Raw genomic sequence first — 17,955 nt, 5'->3', positions numbered from 1 at the left:
AATCTTATATTTGAAAATGTACACCTGCATTCACTCATGTGATGCTGAATTAGAGAGGGAATAATGGGAGAGTTTAAAACAGCGGTTAATTTGCAGGAGTAAGCTGTGAAGAAACAAAGCTGGTTTTGATGATAGAATCTGAATTAAAAACTACAGCGCTTTCTGGGGACGATGGTGCACTCCTGTACTCGCAGCACGCTGGGAAGCGGAGGCAGGAGAATTGCATATTTGAGTCCCACTTGGGCAACTTAGCGAGACTGTCTCAAATTAAAAATAAAAAGGGCTGCAGGTGTAGTTCAGTGCAAAGATCATGGGTTCAATCCCTAGTACCACCAAGAGATAAAAACTAAATAAATTTTTAACCCTTGTTTTGTTTTGTTTGGTACCAGGAATCGAACTTGGGTCCTTGCACTTGCAAGGCAGGCGGCGGAACCACTGAGCTAAATCCCCAGCCCTACATACATTTTTCAAACATTCTTTGTATAATGAGTGGAATGCCCCCTTTAAATCAAAACAAAATAATCATCATATTTACATTTACATTTAAATAGCGTGAAAAGGGGAAAGCTGTTTAAGGATGTGTAATATTTCAAATGTTGGTTTTAATCATGTGGCTAGACCTGCCAGTTTCATTTAATCAAATACTTGCTTTTTATTACATAAATCTTAACTGTTTCTAATCTTGGAAAATTAAAGAATATATTAATGTATTTGTGATCCACAGAAATACATTACTTAACACACTCTAAAATGCTCTTTGATATGTTTGTCAAACTGTAATTATCAAAATCCTGTCTTTCTGGAAATTCTGTGCTTGCCAGCTTCTTCACCATGCGTGCATGGGTGAGTTTGTGTGTGTGTTGAGGTGCTAAGGATTCAACCCTGGGCCTTCACACTGAGCTACATCCTCAAAGACCAGCCCCCATCCTGATTTTTTTGAGACAGAATCTTGCTAAGTCCCCAAGTTGCCCAGGCAGGGCTCAAACTTGCCATCCTCCTGCCTCAGCCTCTCAGAATGCTGGGATTATGGGCGTGTGCTACCATGCCTGGTTTTTTTTTGTTTTTTTTAATGCAACGTCTTGAATTTGTAAATCTGATGATTTTATTTTTTCCGAACTGCACTCCCTTTGTTTGGGTGGGTGCAAAAGCAGATGACTGCGTTCAGGGCCATTTGAAATTTTCATCGTCTTCTATTTACCTCTCCTTCCAGCTCCTGTGTGCGTCTAGCTAGGAAGTAGGAATGCAGGAAGAATTTGGATGAAATTCCCGACACTAAGAGCACTCTTTCCATTCTTTCCGTTCCTACAGGGTCATAAAGTAAGGCTTCTCTGTATGTGAGGTAACGGATTTTAAACACACGTGACCCCACGTCACGAAGTTGAAAATGTGTTTTGAAATTAGTTCTGCTGCCTCTAAATTTGTTGTCACTTGGTGGCTTCGTTCAAAACGGTGCCTGGCCTTTTTCTCAGTGGTGCTTCTAGAGTTGGGCAATTCCCGAGGCAATTGATATATTGGTGCTACAATTGCAAAATGCAGAGTATCGATTAATGCATTGGTGTGGCCGTGAGGCAGGTGTTTCCTTAACTTCAAAGGGCGGATCAGGGCTGTTGTGAAGCTTCTCAGGTCGTTAATGGCGCTTCACACGGGGAGGTTTGCAGGCTTCTGTGGGCCTCCCCACGCACGAGGCACAAAAACTCCTGGGCGTGAAAGAAGGCAGACAGAAAACCTTCCCCTTGGTGTGAATTTCCACCTGCGGGTGCTGCCTCTGTGCTAGGGGAGGGACTCCTCGTGGGCTCCTTCTGCCTTCTGAACTCGAAGGTGGGCAGCCCCGAGCACGTGGCGCTTCTCCAGGGCCGGCTGGTGGTCGTGTGCGGACTAGGCAGCAGATGGCCACGTCCTCCCCGGCGCCAGCCCCGAGCAGCGGCGGCCGGGAGGAGGAGCCTGCTCGGCTCCGCGGCGAGCTCGGCTCCTTTCTCTGCGCCGCCCCCGCCGCGCCGAGGTCTTGGATCGGGCAGGGTGCGCGCAGGGCGCGGGGCGGCTGCCGTGCTGCTGTTCGGGTGGCCGCGGAGAGGAACCCCGGGAAGGACAGCGGGGCCATGGGCCAGCTTTGCTGCTTCCCTTTCACCAGAGAGGAGGGAAAAATCTGTGAGTGCGCTTTGTGCTGTGCCAGGGGCTTGGCTATTGCGCGCGGTTGCCTTCTGGGGTAGTTTTGGATTTTCTTATGAGAAAGACAGCGGAGTAATCGGCTGTGATTTTTAAATGTGCTTTTCTAACGGCAGGTGTCTAGTTAGGAATTAACTCAGAAACAACAGTAACTATATGTGAACGGTACAAAATACTGAAAACTCATTGCTGATTTTCTTTGGCTGATATTCTTGCAGCCCATTTTCTTCCCACGATCCAAAGTCAGAGTTTAGTTCTGAGTTTCTTTAAATCACCGCCTTCAGTTTGATACACTGGACGAGCCAGACTGCATATTTTTTCCCTGGAACCGGCATATTTTCAAAGCAGTACTCAATCACAGCATGCAGGGAGGTAAAGCTGGTTTCAAAATGACGGATATTATACATTTGCAGTGATTTTCGCGTGTCCTCTGCTTTGTTCTTCACAGAAGGGATTCAGGTGTAACTATAAGGTCACCTGAAATGGACAGAAATCTCATTGAATATTTGTAATTCAGTGTCAGGCAAATTCCACATCTGCTTACAGCTCGGAACACAGAACTTAAAAGTGGTGATATTTGCATTGAAAAATTTTTATCATGGGCTTATGCTGTCGTCACTTACATTTCAGCTTTGTTAAATAGGCTACTGGCATTTTAATTTGTGTACTGAAAAACATTTGCCTTATATTAGTTCCTCCTAAATGCGGAATTTTTACTTCCTTTTAAACAAAATGTTTCCAGTTACACTTGCTAAATCTGCAGCCATAGATCTGTCATGTCAGTGCTTAATTCTAATTTAAATAGGTCTGTAGAATTTCTTGGTGTCTAGTTCGCACACTCAAAGATCCACATCTGACTTGTATTTCCTGCTGCTTTTTCCTTAGGAAATTGGCCAGGGATAGATTTTTTAAAATTAATGTATATTCTGTACCTATTCACTTGGGCAATAAGTCAATCTTTATAGTCAGTCTTTTGGGAATGCTTTGGAATCAACGTTGGGAGACTTTGGAATGTGTGATTGTGAACAAGAGCCAATAAAGTGTGCTTTGGTTTTATTTGTGAAAATGATACTCTACCGTGCATGACAAACCTGAGATGACCTCACAGCTACATTGCTCATTGTCTAACGACAGGCACTGGCGTTGGTTTGGCAACCCAGATCTTTACAGCTAATTGTCAGAATGATTTATTTGTAGATCCTGGAGATTTTGGTGGATTGATTTCATTTTTGGAGGACAACCCTATCTAAAAATGCTTAGCATGCACAGATGCAAGACACTGAATTCTTTCCTTACCCACTTTACTTCCTGTTCTTTTGCTCGAGGTTTTCCTGTGGAGCATTTGCTTTCCTTCTGTTCCATGCCTTCTGTCTGCCAGCAATTTTCTTGACTGTGTCTGAGGAAGTCCAATCTCAGTGCAATGAGGAATTGCTCTTTTCTCTCCTTACCTGGGTCTGTTTGAAAGCAAAATCTTGTGTTTTACCCTCAGTGCTTCCTAATACTGATTGATGAGAAGTTCTGTTCTTTGGGTTCCCTTTCTCACATTCCAAACTTTCACGAAGAGGATGAAGGCAGGACATGGTGTCTGAAGTGAAGTTCTAGTGCAGCAGTACTGATGAAAGAACCCGTGCTTTGTGCCCCTCTTCCATTCACCCCCTGTTTCCACATTGCTTCCTCCTCATTCCACCTTCTATCTTTGCTCCTGTCAGTATTTCAATGTTTTTTTCCTTCTAACCTCCACACTCCATTCACACACCCCATACACACCTGTGCACATATTTCAGAACTGCCTCCTGGTGCTTTTCATTGCTCTGCTACCTGGTGGTCTAAGAGAAGGTTCTGTGCCAGGCACTGCTATCCTGCTAGGAATACCTGCCTAGCAGCACTCGGGTAGGGGCATTTTAGAAAGTGGCAGAGAATTCATTGCTCAGCGTCCTGATAAGTGGAGCTGTCCAGGCAATATGTTGTGTTGGTGATGTGCCGGAGAAGCCACAAGAGACATTTGGAGGAGGCCAGGACTGTTCTGATCTTGTTTCTGGTTTGTAAGTCACTTCTGGGTCTTAGTTATCTTTGTGTTCCCTCTGTGTGGTCCCCTCATTGGCCTGCTCCGAGTCACATGCTCTGCGAGAGCCCATGAGGAGCCAGAACGCGACTTGGCAAAGACCTGCTCTCTTGTGATTCTCTCCCCGAGGGCAGTGGCTTGGGGCACTCCTCCAGCGGGGAGCTCAGCAAACTAACTCAGTGGGTTTTCAGTGAAAGTTTAAATTTGTGGGTGTCCTTCTCAAAACACAGATGAGTTGGAAAGATCGTCCTCCGTGGTCCTCCAGAGATACAGCAAGGACACCCCCACCTGGTCCAGTGGTAAGAGTCCAATGACCCCTGCCTCTCCCTCTGCTTGCCCCTGCTTTGGCCTTTGGTGGTGGTGGTGGTGGTGGTTAGAAAGAACTCTAACCGATTATCAGTGTTACTGTTTTAATCTTTTGATAGGGAACAGAATGATTTTTCTAATCAGCCAGTTGTTCAGGGGCCTAAATTCATTCGGAAAATCACTTGAATGCTTAGCAGGAAACCTTGATAGTGGGGTGAATCATGGCATCCAGCAGGGCTCCACGTGGTTTATGTATCAGAGAAGGGAGCACGATGCAGAGAGGCCCTTTCTGGTCAAAACCAAGCAGTTGAACATTTTTCCAAACTACTCTTTTTGTTTTTAACCACACTAAGTAGAATATGCTGAAAATAAATGCATGTTTCTTGGAAGATTAGGCTCTATTCCTTTGCAGGAACATTCTTAACATTAAAAATAACTGTAGATATCGTAGGAGTAACAAATATATAGCTATTCTGCAATGTGGTTTTCATTTTGTTTTTTGGCAGTGTTGGAAATTGAATCCAGGGCATTGTACATGGTAGGGAGGGACTCTACCACAGAGCTATGCCCTTCGCCCTCCATGGAGTCAATGCTGAAATCTTTTATAGGATTTTTTTTTTCCTTTGAATTACCAGATTTCTCCTAGTGAGTTACTTGAAGGCAATGCCTGTGAACAGTCATTGCCCAGGCATACTGGCCACTGTAGTTTGTATCACCATGTAAACCTCAAATGAAAACTTAGTAACTAAGCAAACACCTCTGTAACTAATTAGAAATCATTTTTCTTGCCCTTTTCCTATTGCGTATTTTTGCATTTGGAAGCACTTTGGTTTAATATAGAAGAAAGTGGAAGAATGTGCAGAGATGAATGGAACCGGCTCATGAGCTGTTTGGTCTCTGGTCCCAGATGTGTCCAGGTGTAGTACAGGGAAGCCACTCACTCCTGGGGTGCTGGAAGGGGAAGGGGTCATCCCCAAATGGGACACTCGGCCTGGGTGGCCCCTCTCTGTGGTGCTCTGTGATGCTGAAAATAAAATATTAGGGTAATTTTTTTAACAAGACACATTTTTAGACATGAAAAATGTTTTGATTAAGTCCTTGTGAGTGAGATTTTTTATCAGGACCACTTATAGTATTAATTTTGTAAATATGAACCAAATCTTCAGGTAATATCTGGTGGTTTGGAATTTGGTGGTATTACATTAATATATAAGTTGAGGTGTATGCAGTTTGGATTTCATCTCTGATGAGTACGTATGTCTAAGTTACTTTCTGGTTGCTGGGATGAAATAACCAGCACCCACAAGTTGAAAGAGGAAAGGTTTATTTTGGCTCACCGTCTTTGTAGAGGTTTTAGTCCATAGTTGGCTGGCTCCATGGCAGAGGAGAAACAGTCCATGGTGTGGCAGGCAGGAGGCAGCAGCCTTCTTTCCCTTTTTATTCCATCCAGGCAGCAAGCCCATTGGTTGGTGCCACCCATACCCAGGGTGGGCCTTCCTTCTTCAGTGACTCCATCACTCACACCCAAAACTATGCTAATATAATCCGAGGACTCATCCTGTATCACATACCTAATCCAGTCACCTCCCCAAAGCCCTACTGTGAGTGCGTGAGGCTTTGGGGTGCAGGGAGGGATCTAGATACGTTTGAACCTTAATTACCGTAATGGAGATTTTTCAGTTATACTTAGGGAAGTTTGTGTTTAGATTTTCCAGTTCTCTAGAAGGCTTCCTAGAAATCTTGTTGTTTTATACTTTTGCTCTTCCGTTCTGCACTTAAGATACACCAGCCTCATGGTTATCTCTCCTCTGTCTGCTCTATGTTGTCACAGGGTTTCCAGCACCCCACATTCAGGACACACATTTTAGGCCTGCCTTGGTTGCCCCAGACCCTAACAGTATCTTACTCGGAGGAGGCATGTGCCAAATTTTTGTCAGTGAAGCACTTTTCCCATCAGGTTACAAGTATGAGAGAAGTTCAGTATAAATCAGCTCACCACAGGGCAGAATTTTCTAGTCATGAACAGCTATGACTTTGAAAGTTTATTTTGTTTCCCATTTGCCCCTTGAGCTACAGGTGTAGGAAATAAAAGAATGAGTAATGCAGACAGGATGCTGTTCTTTCTCTTCCTCTCCCCCTCCTCGGTTTCTTAGTTTATTGGACACTTTCTGTATGCCAGGTACTATGCCAGGATTATTTTCAAAACTGATTATGAAATGCAATTGTCAGAACACATGTGTCCCCCGGCTGCCCATTTCAGAGGGGAGGTTTCTGGAAGCCAGAGGAGTAGGGGAATTTCTCAGTTATAGAGTCCTCCAGGGCCGTTATGAGGACAGATGCTGGCAGGAGGCCCCAATCCCAGGCCGCTCAGTGTCCGTGGTTCCTTCTGAAGAGAGCAGCCCGCAATGCCCGGCAACCCGAGACTACGTTTTGCATGAGATCTCTGTGGGCCGCATTGTGAGGCAGCAGGAATGTTGTGCAGTAAAAAACATTGAGCCTTTGTCAATAAAGATTAGATTTTCTCTTATTAAATAATGTCTACCCAGGAGATGTGTTTCTAAAATTAAGTATGGGAATATGAGAGGAAATGCTGTCTCCTTGGACCCCCACGTTAATTCACAGGCTGTTTGGTAAATATATTTCCTTTGTTGTTCTCACACCTATTGTGGGTTTGCCTGGATTCTTCCATCAGATGCTGGATGATCCCAGGTTGTAGGATTGTTCTAGCCTCTGGAGCAGCTATTGGCTATGAGCTGTGCCTGGATGTATAGTAATGGTAGTGACAACTTAGCCCAAAATAATGTATTATGGAAGATTTGAGCCATTAGGCTAAGGCTGGTAAAACTCTGAGGACAGGTGGTAAATCACTTCCTGTAGATCGGTTTAATTTTGGAGATGCTTAATGTGTAGGTTTTGATCTTTCATTCACAAACTTTGGAAACTCATAGTAAAGAAACTTAAAAGATTCTAGTGCCATGTGGTAGAAAAGTAGGTTTTGAAGATAAACTGACTCAGTTTATAGTTTTGGTTCTGATGTTTACAATTTAACTTCTCTAACCTTCTGTACCCTAATCTTAAGTAGTATCTGTTATGAAAAGCTAACATCTATAAAATGGCACTTGTTTAGCATAAAATAGACTCAGTAAATATGTTTTTTGCAACCCATAAAATGTGTTAATTACACAACCAAGGGGATGTTAAGAGTCAGCTTGACAGAACTTTGGTTTCATTTCCATCTTACCCTCCAGGGGAAATCAAGGACTTAGCATTTTAGATTTGAATTGTCGAGTAGGTTTGCAGCATTAATCTTCACAGCATCTGTGTGTGAAGATTTGGGGGACTCTGTCCCTCTTGTTGGGGTCTCAGCTGTCATAGTGCCTTGCTTCCTGTGCTAGGAAAGACATAAGTCCAAGCAAAGTCAACCACAGTCTTCCTTAAGATTGGATAGAAGGTCATTTTAATAATGAAGCCAGCACCAGGCAGAAGGAGAGAGAAGAGATAGCCCCAAGGATATGTTTTACTGAGTTAAACTATGTCTAAGAATTCTCTCATACACAAAGCAATAAGTCCTTCTCTTTTTCTTTGCTTAAACTTGGTTTTCATCTGCAACCAGAGCCTTTGGATGTTATTCACAATGTATATAAGTACAAATAAAACCCTGTTGCCGGGAATTTAGCTCAGTGGTTCCGGCGTCTGCTGCGCAAGCGGCCAGGTCCCAAGTTCGATCTCCTGTACCAAACCCCCCCCAAAAAAAACAAAACCCTGTTTTGCCAAGCTGACTTCTAAGGTGACTGTGATTACACAATTAATATGTTCTAATTGTTGCAGAAAAATATATTCACTGTGTTTATTGTATGCCAAGCTCCAGTTTATATTCTGAAGCAAATATTACCAAATTTAGTGAAAAAGTGAAAGCTTTCTTTTCTTCTGAACCTTCACGTTCTACTTAAGTTGCAGTGAAATTTAGCCTTTTGTGAGAACTACTGCAGAGAATATTTCTGTGTACTTCAATTAGTATTGTGGCACCTGTCACGTTCAGAAAGCTCTGAGCCGGGTGTTCTGGAAGATACAGTGGGAAATAACACGTGGTCCCTATTGTCAAAGTTTTAAAAATATTTTTCCTTGGCTTCTTAAAGAAAAATCTGAGGGCCAGGGATTTAGCTCAGTGGTTTCGTCACCTGCTGCGCAAGTGCAAGGACCTGAGTTTGATCCCCGGTACCAAGAAAAAAAAAATCTGTTGGATTCCAAGGTTTCTTATGCTGTGAACAGAAAAAGCCAAAGGAAAGGACGTTAGGGCCCTCAGTCTAACTAGTGAAGCCGCACCCTTTACGCATTTGCAAAGTTTTATAGCTAAGTCATTAAGTCCAGTGAGAGTGAGTTAATGACCACCAGGATTGCAGTTACCACATGCCCCTGTCATAGGCAGGGTTTATAGCTTGCCATGAACAAGCACAGTTTCTACATTTTAGCAAGTGAAGCATTCATAATGCCAAAGTTACGAGTTAACAGACCTCAGAACTGTGACAACAAATCTTTCAGTTCCATAGGAAAGTTCTTTGCCATTAACAAATGGTCATAGACAAAACCTGAACTATATGATGAAAAAAGAATAAATGTAGCTTGAACTTAAATTCTGGGCTAACTGGGACATACATGTTCATTTTATTACCAGCTGAATCAAAGATATTTGAAGCTGATAATTTCTGTTTCTACATACTCCCACTAAAGCATAAGAATATAGTCAAGAACATTTATAAACATAAAAAATGTGTATGAAAAATTACAGTACCAAGGAGATAGTGATGTACAAACAAGATGCTTGGAGTGAAAGGAGAGAAGGTTTTCCATTCCCAGGAGAAATGGCGGCCACCAGTTGGGAATGCTATTGGAGTAGGACAGAAGGAAGCCATTGGAACAAAGTGACCCATTTTTAGTTACCTGTCTCAGAAACCAATCCAACCGTACTCTTCGTGGTCACATGGCTGTCACTGGCTGTTGCCATGTGAATGACATCAGGCTTCAACTAGATGTCTCATATGTGACTCTGAGGGAACAAAAATAAATTTCACACTTTTAAAGCATTTTAAATGTTCAGCTAAAGTTAGCTGTAAGGTCAGCCTTGTCAGTGTTCTGAGTCACGTTCGTGATGGCTAGTAAACTGGCAAGCAGATGATTTGTTAATCTAAGACTTTCTAGCTAGCTCTATAACAGTCAAACTTTACCAGAGCTCTAACAACCCAAATGTGTCCTTAGGGAAGCTGGGTTGGAGAGGACCCTGGAAACCACATCACAGCAAGAAAGCTTGGCTAGGATGAGAGAAGGCAGAAGAATTCCTTGTCTTCACTTACAAATTCTCTAATGTGGAAGAGAAAAGTTATTCTGTATGGGTAATGGGGGACAGATTTAGGACAGTGGATGTTAGTCTTAACACATTTTCTTTTGGTTCCCACAGAACTCAGAGGGTAAAGATTCAATAACCCAGGAATATTCTAGTATGTTTGGAATAAATTTTGTTTTAAACAGTGAAAATATTGGAGTCTTAAACAAGTTATTCAAGTAAAATTTTGCATTAGTAATTCATAATACGGTGCCTGAAAAGATCTTCAAGGCAGAATTTTCAAACTATTTTAAGCCACCATATTCTTTCTTAAATAGAAGACCAAACTTTTAGAAGAAAAAGTGTGTTTTTTATTAGTTTTTGATTTAGAATAACTATTAAATGATTGTTTTAAATTAGCACTCTTAGGATCAACAAACATGGTGGAGCCTTGTCTGGGTGCATTGTTGTATAACCCATGCACCACATACAATGCTGGTAGTTGAACTTGGAGTAGGAACAGCTTCTGTTAATTATCAGTGAACACTAGAATAACAAGCTAAGGTGTGTTGCCTACCCTGTGTTTGTTTTTAACAAGCCAAAGTTTTATAAAAGTGTGTTAGTCATCTTTCTGTTGCTGGGATAAAATACCTGACTCGCACAATTTAAAGAAAGAAAGGTTTATTTGGCCTATAGTTTCAGAGGGTGTGGTCTGTAGTTAGCTGGCTCCATTGTTTTTAGGTCAGTAGGGAGGCACAAAGATCATAATAAAAGGCCATGCTGGAGGATAGTCGCACACCTCAGGGTGCCAGGAAGCAGAGAGAGCAAGAAGGAGCCCGGGAAAGGATATATATGCCCTTTGGAGCTCCTCCCAGAGACCAGTTCCTCTAGGGGGCCATCTCTCCCCTTCATCTAATCAGGATCAGCTCATTGCTGAGGTTAGTGATCATGACCCAGCCCCCTTCCAAGCCCTACGTCTGAACCCATGAGACTTTGGGGGGACATTTTTGATCTAAACCATAACCGAAAGTATTGTGTCCACATTTAGATTTATTTAAAGTAATTTTTTCTAATATAGTAAACTGAAGATAAAAATTCGTTGAGATGCCATTGTGTACCCAGTGCTGTATGTATATAACCTACTTTCAATGTAAAATCAGACTTACACATTTATAGGTTTTATAGAATGTAAAAGTATGTCGGTAAGACTACATGCAATTTGAATATTAAATTGGAAAGCATGATGTAAAAATTATTTTAGGGGGAAATTCATGAAATACGCAGTTTATCTTGTAAAAACTTTAACATCCTAGCTCCTCTTAACTTTATTCTCTTTGGGGGACAGGGATGTAGCTCAGTGGCACTGTGCCTCCCTGGCAAGCAAAAGGTCCTGAGTTCGACTTCTGGTACTGGAAAAAGAAACCCAACTTTATTCCCTTTGCATCTGTCATTCAGGCCAGATACACTCTAATCAAACACTGTATGTGGGGAGGATTCAGAACCAGTTCATATCGGTTAGGGTCCAGCCCAGAAAACAGGAACTACACTAGTTATTTTAACAGAGAATTTAATTTTGGAAATTAGTTAAAAAGATTGTGGAAGGATAAAGGATGCAAAGGCAAGACTGGGGTAATGTGTGGGAGGGAAGGTTCTTAGAGACCTTAGGGGTTTGAGAGGGGTTCCTGTCTCCCAGGAAGGGCCCAAGGGGCCCTCGGAGCTGGACACAGCCTCTGAGGACGGAGCGCCAGCCAGCCTTGCTGTTACCTCTGAGGGCACGCAGTGAGGCCGGTTCTAAGAGTGATGGGGGCGAAGTCTGGAATTCGCTGATCGTGGGGCCTGGTGTCGCAGTGGGAGGAAGAGCCCTGGGAGCCGTGAGCGATCGCGGGGCAGGCCCGGGGCCCCTGTTGCAGCCGTCCAGGTTACTCCTGCCCCTCCCCCTTGGGCAGAGCCTCCCAAACCCAGCTGGCAAAGAAGTTTGCTCAGCCCAACCCCACTGTCACAAATCTGAGGAAGGCTGGGCTGGCACTGAGGACAGTGGTTTAATAAATAACCAGCACGTCCTTGGCTCTGCTTTAATATCGACTTGGTTTCATTGTTCCAAAGTAAGTCTTTAATTGATGCCATTTGCTTCTTATTTCTTTGGTGACAAAAGCAATAACCATATTAGGTAACAGTGTTTTGTTCTGTTTTTTTACTATAGAATTCTACAAAACTTTAAAAAGTATATTGAATTGTGATTATATGAAGGAAATAGTTTGAAGAACTAGGTATGGAATGGTAATTCAAATTCATTAAGGTGGTTACAGGGAAAACTCACTCAGATCAGTTCACCAAACTTAGAAAGGACAAAATATTTACAAACTAACCTGTCCACAGTGTGTGAAGATTGTTTAACAACAGTTTCTTCTTTTTAAGTTTGTTGGGTGCGTGTTCTGCAGTCTCACTCATGCCGTGCGTTCTGTGGGAAGCGAACACTGAACCAGTCTATGGTTCCACAACAGTGGTGCTGTCAGTTCCGTTGTAGGGACAGGTTAGTGAATGGGGTGAGGAGTTCAGCTGGCAGCATCAGGCATTTGCGAAAGCTAAACTGCTCTCGAGTCTCCAGGGTTAGAGGGAACCGAAGCCTCAGGGACGAGTGGCTGGAAAAGTCTGAGAATTCTGAGAAGTGCCTGGGTCCCCCCAGAGCAGAAATAGAAAAGAGCAGTACAAAGCATCACAGTGGCTACAGGGTGGATGTCAGAATTCCACACACACCATTGCGAATTTGTTTTTTTCCCTAAGGAAAATCTATTGGCTCACAGGTACACGCAACAAGACAGGGACCTTGAGCCTGACTCGTGGGCAGTGCTGCTCTCCACCTCTCCACCCTCCTTTCGCCTTCACCTCTCGAGCTGTGCTGAGTGACGGAGGAATTGTGTTCTCCCCCATTCCGGCCTCTCTTAGGGAAGGGGATACGGCGTCCAGCAGTTCTGGGGACATTCCTGCAGCTCCACGTTTGAGTAGAACACATTCCTCTCCTGCTGCCAGAACATTAGATCGCAGAAAAGCCTCGGGTTGTAAGCTGTACAGCCTGCAAGGGCACTAAACTGTAGGATCAAAGACGTTACTGTTTCCGGGGTACAGTATAAAGTGCCTTCACGTACTCAAGAAAGCAATATGTAGTGGATGTTTGCAGAAAGTACAGTGAAGTGTCTTCAGGACAGAGCATTTGTGACAGATCCTCCTAAGGTATCAGATGGGCTGGTGGTGTCTCTGCCTTGGAACTCTCCTGGAGCCATCCAGAGTGTGAGGGGTCGGGCAACCTGCGGTGCAGAGGAGAGTGGGTGGTCTTGCTCACCTAGGAAAACAGTGAAGGTCAGTAAGGAAGGGCTCTGGGGCAGACGTGGCCCGCAGCCTGGTGCAGCAGTGGAGCAGCCGCTCTGACCCAGAAAGGCCCTGATGTGCCCTTTGGACTCCTGACACTGAGAACTGCTGTGCTTCCTCTTTCACCCCGAGTACAGGAAGTTGGGGACCCAATTCATTAGGATCTGCCCTTCTGTAATTTGCGTTTCCCTCTGTTCTTTACTTGCTGCTGTAATCTGTAGTTTTTATTGGTCCTGATTTTACTTTATTAGTTACAGTGTACCTTTTGCTGTGTTTTATGCTACTAATCATATCACATCTTTTGAGGATCTGACAAAAAAAAATGAATGCCTAGAAGAAGCCCTGTGATTCAAGTGTGTAATGATTGTGAGGAAGGTGAGAGCAAAGCTGAGACTATGAACCATTGCAGCATTCACAAGTGCATAACACACATTCTGAAGTAGGTATTTTTTCAAAAGTTGCATATAAACTGAGCTTGATGTCATTATTTTTTTCAGTGCCACACATTTCAGTGTGGTGCATCTAGAAAACTAAAATCACCTGTGTATGACACTATTTCAGGTGCAGTCTGTTCTTATGTCTCATGGAAGCTTTTTGTAAGATTCATTAGCAGTAGCTCTTCTCTTTACCTATGATGGGACATCATTTAGTTGCAAAAGAATACAAACGTAAGCTGTATGAAAGCAATGCATAAAATTTAGGCTTGCAGTTATTCCAAACATTCCAAGAAATAGTGCCCACTTATAAACAGAGCACTGTGCTAGGTGTTTTGAATTACTTTAACTTTCATAGAAGTCCTGTAGTAAAAAACTACTGTTATCCCTTGTTTATAGATAAAGAAAGTGGCCCATAGGAGAACTGAATGATTTTCACAGGGACACAGAGTTAGGGAGTAGCAATATCATGCTCTATTCTGTGAATTTTAAAGTGTTTACAGGTTCTTGATCACCTTGAAGTCATGCTTATAGTTTTGTCTCTCTCTTTAAGCTTAATGACTACTTATTTGCATAAGACCTAAAACAAAATAGAAGAAAAAAATCACTGGTCAGTGGCTCATCTGAGGTGTCACCTGTTTAAATAATAGGTACATTCCTTGCCCCACACTTACGTTTTTAAACATTAGCAGTGTTCTAAAAATTGAATTTTTGTTAATATCATACCTCATGAATCAAAATAAGCCATTCCTTGAAAATAAGCCTAAATAATTATGTATATCTCAGAATATGGAAGTGTAATTTGACCAATCACAGGTGCTGAAGAAATAAATGATGTACACTTTCCTAAGTAGGTCTGTCAGGTGACTCTGTCTCTCTCTGCATACATTTCCAGTCCCATCATTCTCCTCCTCTCACCTCAGCCATCACCTTGTACTAGAGCAAGTTTTTCCATTACCCAGACAGGCCAAGCTGTTGTCACTTCCTTGTCATCACATTGCTGACCTGATCCACCTGAGAAATACCTACTCATTTTACAAGATCTGACTGAAGCATCACCTCTTTCTTACATGACACTGTTTTAGATTTTTTTCTGAAATAAAATTGACTGGTCTTTACTTGTGTACCCGACTTTATATTGTACATTTTTCCTTCAGAGCCTTATGATATTTTTTTAACCATTCTAATGAATTGCAGGTTTCCTGAAGGCAGGGTCATGTTGGGCTCTTTTTAGTTTTCATAGCATTGTGTGTCACAAGTACAGGATGCTCAGTGGATGTCTGTGGAAGGAAAGATGAGAGGAATTATATAACATTAATCAGTATTGAAATTTTGAGAATGAAATCTGAATTTTTCTGTTTTACAGTCAATCAGTTATTAAATTATATGGTATTTCTCACGTTTGTATCTTCTTTTTTTAAAAAAAAATTTTTTTCGGTACTGGGGATCAAACTCAGGACTTTGCACTTGCAAGGCAGGCACGGTGCCACTTACCTAAATCCCTAGCCCTATATCTTCTTTTTCCTAGGATGAAAAAGAGAATCATTCTGGGAATGGGTATTCTGGTTGACTGATTTTTAGTAAGAGAACTACTGATTGCCATAACCACTGCTATGTGATTTTATAATTTATGTTACCTCTGGGGTATCATTTTTCTTCCTTGTAAGAAAGGAAGCATAAAACTTATTTTATTTCATGAGTTACAACATGTACGTATTCTGTTTCCAAGAGCACTTTGAAAAGTGCAAAGTGTGATCATCTGAATGGAAAAGTCTATTCCTGTTGCTATCGTTAGTGACTGAGCATCATGAGAATTTTCTCAATCCATAATTCTTCTTGATCCAAGTGTACCCTTATTGCTTATAAAGAGGTAATATGACATCTGCTGTTGATTATTTATCTCACTTAATTAGATTGATGGCAACATTTATTCTGCTGACCTACCTTGGTGAGCATAGCCTTTAGAACAGGAAAATAACCTTTATTTCTGTTTGAATCAACTAGACTAGAATAGTATCAGCCTAGAAAGAAAAGTGTGTATCATGAGCAGGTGTGTTGGCCACATAAGTGAAAATCAGTTCCAACTAGTCATGCTACTTTCTTGAAATAAATGACAATAATTACATGAATGCAGTCATTTTAAGATCCTAAGCAGTGCTTCATTTTTCAACCTCGTTTTTCTGCTAGACAAAAGCATGATTATCTGAAAATTTATACTTGTGACATGTTTGAAATCATGTTTCTTTTTCATCATAAAATAATTTTTTCATGATAGCCATGCTTCTGTTGCTATTCCTGTGGACCAGACCTTGTGTTTCGAATGTCAGCCTCTCTTATCACGACTCAGAATTGCATCTGAATCCATTTTGCATGAAATGACTCACAGTGGCCTAGAGCAACGAGTCAGAGATATTGAGAAGTCCTCACATTCCAACCTGAACAAATACAGAATCTAAAATTCAAGGAGGAAAGCACTATGGTATCTATATAACAGACAGAAATTTATGATACGGAACATCAGGCAGGAGGCTACAAATAATACCAGGCAAAACAGTGAGCAGAACAAATCACAGCAAGCACAGTGTCCCTCTGAACTAGATTTCAGCGATGGAGTGATAGTGCTCACTTGTCAATCATAGTGCTGGGTGCCAGTTTAGTTTTTACTCTGAGCAGATTGGAGCAGATGATATGCCTGGTACAGTGAAGGAGAAAAGTAAAACTGATCTGTCTGAGTTGTGCTCTGAAGCCACCTGTCTATATTATGGAAATATTTTGATATTGCACAACAGAAAAGTATGATTCAGAAGAAAAGCAACTGAGAATCTGAGGCCTGCAGCTGTAAGAGATTACAGATCATAGTTGAGATGTGTCTTAAAACAGAGGAGTGGAGATTCATCCTCATATCCAGGCACACGCTAATTAGAGAGTCAAAGACGCAGTTCCATGCAGAGGCTTGCTTGCATGCTCTCTGAGTTACCTGGTCTGGGGTATTCTGTCTCAGCAGACAGAGCAGACTGAGGTGATACACATTGAGCAATTGTATATGCTCTTGATGAATAATTGACTTTCTTACTCTGTAATCTCCCGCAAGTGATGTTCTTTTTTTCCTGTAATCTACTTTGACATTTCTCTAGCTTTCTTTTGATTAGCATTAGCGTTGTATATCTTTTTCTATCCTTTACCTTTAACCTTTCCATATCTTTATGTTTGAAGTGGTTTTTTTTAGTAGACATCACAGTTGAGTGTTGTTTTAGTTTAAATGAACAATCTGACTTTTAATTCGTGAGTTTAGACCATTTCATGCTTTACATGATTATCAGCTTGGGTGCGTTTAAATCCTCCACTTTGCTAGTTGCTTTCTACTTGTCCTGTCTGTTCTGTTCTTCCTCTTTTACTGCCTTTGTGTGTCTGTGTGTCTGTGTGCGCAGGTCGGGGGATCAAACCCAGGGCCCTGTGCCTGCTAAGCAAGTGCTGTAGCAGAGCGATACACTAAGGCCCTACTGCCTTATTTTATTTTAAGTTTTATATTCTAGCTCATCTCCATTCTTGGCTTATTTGCTGTGCCTCTTTTTAATTTTTACTGTAGTGGTTGCTGTAGGGTTTTAAAATACACATCTTCTGCCTTCAAGTAATATTACACTACTTCCTGTTTAACATAAGAACCGTGTTCCCCCACCCAATCTTTGTGCTATATCTACTATGTATTTTATTTCTACATATTTCTATAAACTCTGTTTAAAACAGTTATTTCTCCTTTAAAGAAATTAAGAATGAGAAAAAGGGCAGGTGTGGTGGCACATACTTATAATCCTAGCACCAGAAAGGCGGAGGCAGGAGAATCACCCCAGGATCAAGGCCAGCCTGGGCTACATAGTGAGTTCAAAGCCAGGACTACATAGTGAGACTCTGTCTCAAAAAAAACAAAAAGTAAATTGAAAGAAAGAAAAAAAGAAAGAGAAAAGAAAAGAACAAGAATGAGAAAAGGTGTTTCATTTTTATTTTTACCTACTTATGCACAATTCTTAGTTATCTTCTTATCTTTGAGTACACTTAGGTTTCTATCTTGTATAATTTTTCTTCTCCCTAAAAATTTTCCTTTAACATTTCTTTTAGTGCTGGTCAGCTGATAGTGAATTCACTCAGCCTTTGTGTATCTGGAAAAGTCTCTTTTTCACCATCATTTTTGAAATAGAATACTTTTGGGGGTCAAGAATTTTATGTTACCTTTTATTTTTCTTTTAATATATTAGAATATTATATTCTTTTACTTTGCAGTGCTTCTAATGAGTGTGCCTCTGGTCATTCTTGTC

General features: G+C 41.7%; 1 protein-coding gene across 10 annotated transcripts in view; it reads left to right on the top strand.

The window, feature by feature from the left end:
- The window catches only part of Akap7 (A-kinase anchoring protein 7), a 163,679-nt gene that overhangs the window by 131,085 nt on the left and 14,639 nt on the right, over window positions 1-17,955 (top strand). For 2 of the 10 annotated variants that reach the window (XM_087190126.1, XM_087190123.1), the window contains one exon: window positions 4,456-4,524. The exons of 6 other annotated variants lie outside the window; for them this stretch is intronic. In XM_087190126.1, the coding sequence (XP_087046252.1) occupies window positions 4,456-4,524 (69 nt within the window). Of the gene's footprint in view, window positions 1-1,936; window positions 2,146-4,455; window positions 4,525-17,955 lie in introns of those variants that run through there. 2 more of the 10 variants (XM_004845988.4, XM_004845989.4) reach the window with 2 other exon arrangements.

This window comes from Heterocephalus glaber, unplaced genomic scaffold (genome assembly GCF_053883595.1).
Source record: "Heterocephalus glaber isolate CG9 unplaced genomic scaffold, H.glaber_assembly_v1.0 deba00001550, whole genome shotgun sequence".
Taxonomy (NCBI): domain Eukaryota; kingdom Metazoa; phylum Chordata; class Mammalia; order Rodentia; family Bathyergidae; genus Heterocephalus; species Heterocephalus glaber.
This window is presented reverse-complemented; position numbering and strand designations above follow the sequence as displayed.